The following is a 4,761-nucleotide window of genomic DNA, read 5'->3' on the forward strand; positions in this document are numbered from 1 at the left end:
TCTTTTTTCAATTCAAAAACAATTTTCAGACCGCCGCTGTGGAGTTTCAAGTCCATCGTTTTTTCAAAACCGTTTGCGGAAGAACGCTGCCAAAAATGACGTGACTCGCAACCTTGTAAGTGTGTGGCCAAATCTCTGAAAAAGTGACTTTGAATGTTTGAAAAAGCAGTGTTGCAGCTGTGAAAAAGGAAAACTCAAATACAAAACCATGTTTGCAGTAATTGCAGAGATTCTAATTTTATTTTCAACCTATCAAAACATTGTGCAAGCCTTCAAAACTTATTTTCGGGCTTGCAAAACTTTTTTCAAGCATTCAAACACTGAGTTTCAACTTTACATTTAAGACCGCTGCTGCGGAGTTTCAAGTCCACCTTTTCAAAACCGTCTGCGGAAGAACGCTGCCAAAATTACATTACTCACAAACCTCGCAGGTATGTGGCCAAATCTCTGAAAAAGTGACTTTGAATGGTTGAAAAAGGAGTGTTGCAGCTGTGAAAAAGAAAAACTCAAATACAAAACAACATTTTCAGAGATTCAAATTTTATTTTCAACCTATCAAAACATTGTGCAAGCCTTCAAAACTTATTTTCAGTCTTGCAAAACCGTGTTCAAGCATTCAAACACTGATTTACAACCTTCGAATTATGGCATGATTCTCATCCCATAATATTGCATATTGAATTGTTAATTGCAAAATGCATGGCCATTTGAATAAAGAGACCAAAAAACCATGGCAATATGGAATTCAATTGATTCAGCTTTCATTCTATTTTTTCTTCAAAGTGAATTGAGGATTGCATTGCCACTTTGCATACTGAATTGCCAATTGCAAAATGCATTTTCAAATTGCATGACCACTTTGCATATTGAATTGCCAATTGTAAAATGCATTTTCAAATTGCATGACCAAATTGCACATTGAATTGCCAATTGCAAAATGCATTGCTATTTGAATAAAGAGCCTAAAAAACTTCCATAGTGTTCGACTAAAAGATACTCTCGCGCGTGGTGGCTCCATACGCCCGCAGCCTGTATCGCTCTCGGTTGTTATGTTTGTTCGCGAGGACTTACATCGTGCGAGTGCGCAGTTAACATCTGTGCGGGTTTAATAACATAATCTGCCCGTGAGTGTGTTTTACGCGCTCTTGACGTTTGACATAAATGTGACACCATACTTGTGATTGGTCAAGCACTGCACTCAATCACTACACACGCCCACCACCTCTAAGCTTTCAACAACGAGCTTACAAGTGTACAAGTTAATTTTGCACCATAGGTATCGCAAGGTTAGGAGCAAAAGTCACAGTCGCGCAGAACTTGCGATTTGTGACTCCTAGCGGCAGATTCAAGCGGTTGTAGTAAATGACTTGTGTTAATAAGTAACTATTAAAAATCAAAATAATTAGTATTTTGATTGTCGCGCGAGTTGTTGAAGGGGGGGCTGACAGAGATTTTTGATTGTCATGCGAGTTGTTGACCGACTGACTGAATATTTAATACTAAATATTCAACAAGTATACTGATAGCTTCACATGCTGTACCAACAACAAATTCTACCGACATTGGTTGTGTGGTGGTCATCATTACGTTAAATCCATGAATTGATTTAGCCCTTCTCAGTCCCATTGTTGCATTCCGCTCGCTCATGCCAGACAACAGTCCTTTGCCGGTCCATTCACTTTGCCGTCAAAATTAATCGGTGTCGGCCTAGTGAGATGAGGCGCTGATATTTACAAGTGTCAGATAAACATGAAACTTCATTTACCTCAGCAAAAGGGTCTATTTTAACAAATTCTGGGGCTGGCAAAATTACAACGCCTTTTGGGGCATTATTATTACAATTATATAATAATAATATATTATTATTACGCTTTTAATTGAGAATCGATCGATGTCACCCTGGGCCACATACAGTAGGCCTACATTGTAAGAAAAAAAAAAGTAACTTTCAAAAGGGCACTTGCCTTGTCCAGAGGGCAAAGGGCAGGTGCTCTAACACCACCTTGTGTCTATCTGTGCACATCCCTCATCTACCTAAGCAACTAGATTGTAAACTCGCCAGCTGCAGGCTAGCTGAATCAGGTTGAGCTGTCAACATCCTCTTGTACGAGAATGTTCTGAGAATGACCGATGGCAGTCTTGAGTATTGACACTGGCCCATCTCCAAAAGTAGTTGCAAACGAAAAAGACTTTTAGATCACCATAGTCAAGGTAACAAACAAACTTCTCTCTGCTCTAGGTTGGAGTGTGCTTACTAACTCAAACCAGCCTCCATGCCTCTCTACAAGTATCCCCCGAAGATCTGGGAGGCTCTGAAGCTGAAGCAGGGCATCTACTCCCGTCTGCCTCAACACTACCTTCACTCTCTGGAGGAGAAGAAGGAGCCCACCCCAGTCCACTGGAAGCCCCTGGGGGTGAAGTATCGAGCCAACCCCAAGACAGGCCACAAGGAGCGGGTACAAGACGTGCCCATCCCCATCTACTACCCCCCAGAGTCACAAGATGGCCTGTGGGGAGGGGAGGGCTGGATATCAGGCTACAGATATGCCAACAATGACAAAGTGATTGTTTCTCAAAGAAAGTGAGTTTTCTCAGAATCCTTGAGGTCACTCTATGATAGGGATTTTAATTGTACTGTTACTGGAGCACCATACAGCAGTACCATGTGTGTGTGGAATTGGAATTTCAACATATCTACTATAAGTCGGTTTTGCAACCCGACTCCAGGAGTGTTCCATCAATGTGCACTCGGAGCTCACATTTAGCTTCCTTGTTGTTAAGGTGGAAGGCCGCAGACACCGTCTTTGCCTCGCTGAGCTTCGATCCTCATTTCTGGAGGTATGCCGCTAGTGTCTGCATGTCCTGGCTCAAGGTCTCCTTCACAGCTGGCCAGTCTCCAGCTGACTACACCAGCGCAAGATCGTCTGCGTAGGCATACTACCCAGCACACATCTATCAGGGAGCTGGTTATCAACGCCGACGCCCGCGAATGCCAAGTCAGGATTCGTCCCAGTTTTCCAGCGACCATAGACAAAGCTGGCTGTTCCCTTAGGATCGGGCCAGGCTATTGTTAGCTGCCCAAGCAGACAGGTTTTCTCCGTCGTATGTATTGGTGCTGTACCCCCAATCCTCGTGCTGCCAATTGAAGTCGCCAGCATAGAGGCAGGGGTGGGGGAAGACTGGAAGATGCGCTGGTGTGATTCGCAAGGGCATTCGCAAGGGCGGAGGCTTGTTGTAGATGTTGACAAATTTTAAGCCGGCAATGTCCATGCACAACCATTCAATCTCCGAGCAGGTCGGGATTGGTCAACGAGAGTCCAGTTCAACCTTTGATGGACAAACGTAGCAAGATCATGCTTCCTGCTTAGGGTAGACCCAGCTAGAGCGAAAGTTGGGAGAATTAGCTTATCTGCTGTTACGCAGTGGGTCTCCTGGAGGAGAATGACGAGGGCCTTGGTGGTGCAGGCCAATGCTCGATGACGTCGGTTTTACGGACTTTGCTTCGCTCATGGTGGTTATTCGCAGCTACTGACGGGGGGCATTAGAGAAGGTGCCTCGCCCCCCACCATCTGATAACCCTGGCTGGATGTGAATGATGAAAGACAAGTTCAGTAAACCAATCATTACTGTCAACTTCCGTTTTGCTAACCAATGTTCGTGCAATGTGTGGGCGTCACTAGATTTTACGGAAACAACCTTGTGTCCTTGATCATGAAGAAGCGGGGGAAATGATATTGTGCATTTAAAGGGGTAGTGTGCTATTTTGGACATTTAGCCCTAATTGTGGTCTCTCTACCATTAACCTTAAACATAGAGACCATCATTTCAAAGATAGTTCCACCATTGAGCTAGCTACAGTTTTTATGTAGGCTCTCACTGGGCTACAATGGAAGTCAATGGGGCACACGTAAATGCGTTGGAAAAACTATGATGAAGTGTTTTTCCGAGACGGGAAGCACAGGTGTAATCTTACTGGCCTCAATATGCTCTCCTGTGAAATGTATCACATTTTTACATGTTTGGCATGGCTTGGACATAACATTCCCCTGGAGCTTGTGTTCACTCTTCCCACAGAGGACTACGTGCAAGTCATGCCAAACACCTGCAAATATTCGGATTGCGATTCATTTAACAGGAGAGCATACTGAGACTGGTAAGATTACACCCTATGCTTCCTGTCTCAAACCAGGCCAGGTCCAGCCTGGATTATGTGCATGGCTGGCTTGTTTCTGTTCAAGACTGGTAGGACAGAACCTAGTCATGCCACTAAAATAGTTGTGAATTTAAATGACATGAAATAATGTCTGATAAATTAAGATGGGTCTTGTCGCCTGGACACATCAGTTCCAATGCTTCCAATGCTAATTCAGCACAATAGGAGCGGGATAGCCAGTTAGCTCATTTAAAAATCATGTTAAATGTCCAAAATAGCATACTACCCCTTTAATGGTGTAATGTAATATGTAAAAGTAATGGAATGTGTGTCAAATGTCAATCACATCATGAATGTCATTGTACTTTCTGTACAAACAAATAGATGTACAAGTCAAGACTGTTACTTGAGACTGTCTCAATGCCAGTGCTCTGTCTCCTACAGGGGTTGCGTTTTTATTAAGTCCTTCTCATGTTGTGGGCCATGTGCACAGTACATGATGTGACATCATACACTGTACGTATGTGATCCTGATAAATTATATGGATATAAGCTTTTATTTTCCTTAGTGTCTTTTGTCCTCACCATAATGTGCTTGAATAAAACCA

The 4,761-nt window shown here is 43.3% G+C and overlaps 1 protein-coding gene across 1 annotated transcript; it reads left to right on the plus strand.

The window, feature by feature from the left end:
• Positions 1–2,273: 2,273 nt before the first annotated feature.
• On the plus strand, positions 2,274–2,585 carry LOC311311063 (large ribosomal subunit protein bL28m-like; the record flags this gene model as incomplete). Its single annotated transcript, XM_084440690.1, has 1 exon — positions 2,274–2,585. The coding sequence occupies one exon, from the start codon at positions 2,274–2,276 to the stop codon at positions 2,583–2,585; it is 312 nt and encodes a 103-aa protein (XP_084296816.1).
• Positions 2,586–4,761: the final 2,176 nt, after the last annotated feature.

The sequence above is a fragment of the Borostomias antarcticus genome (genome assembly GCF_949987555.1).
Source record: "Borostomias antarcticus genome assembly, chromosome: 1".
In the NCBI taxonomy this organism is placed as follows: domain Eukaryota; kingdom Metazoa; phylum Chordata; class Actinopteri; order Stomiiformes; family Stomiidae; genus Borostomias; species Borostomias antarcticus.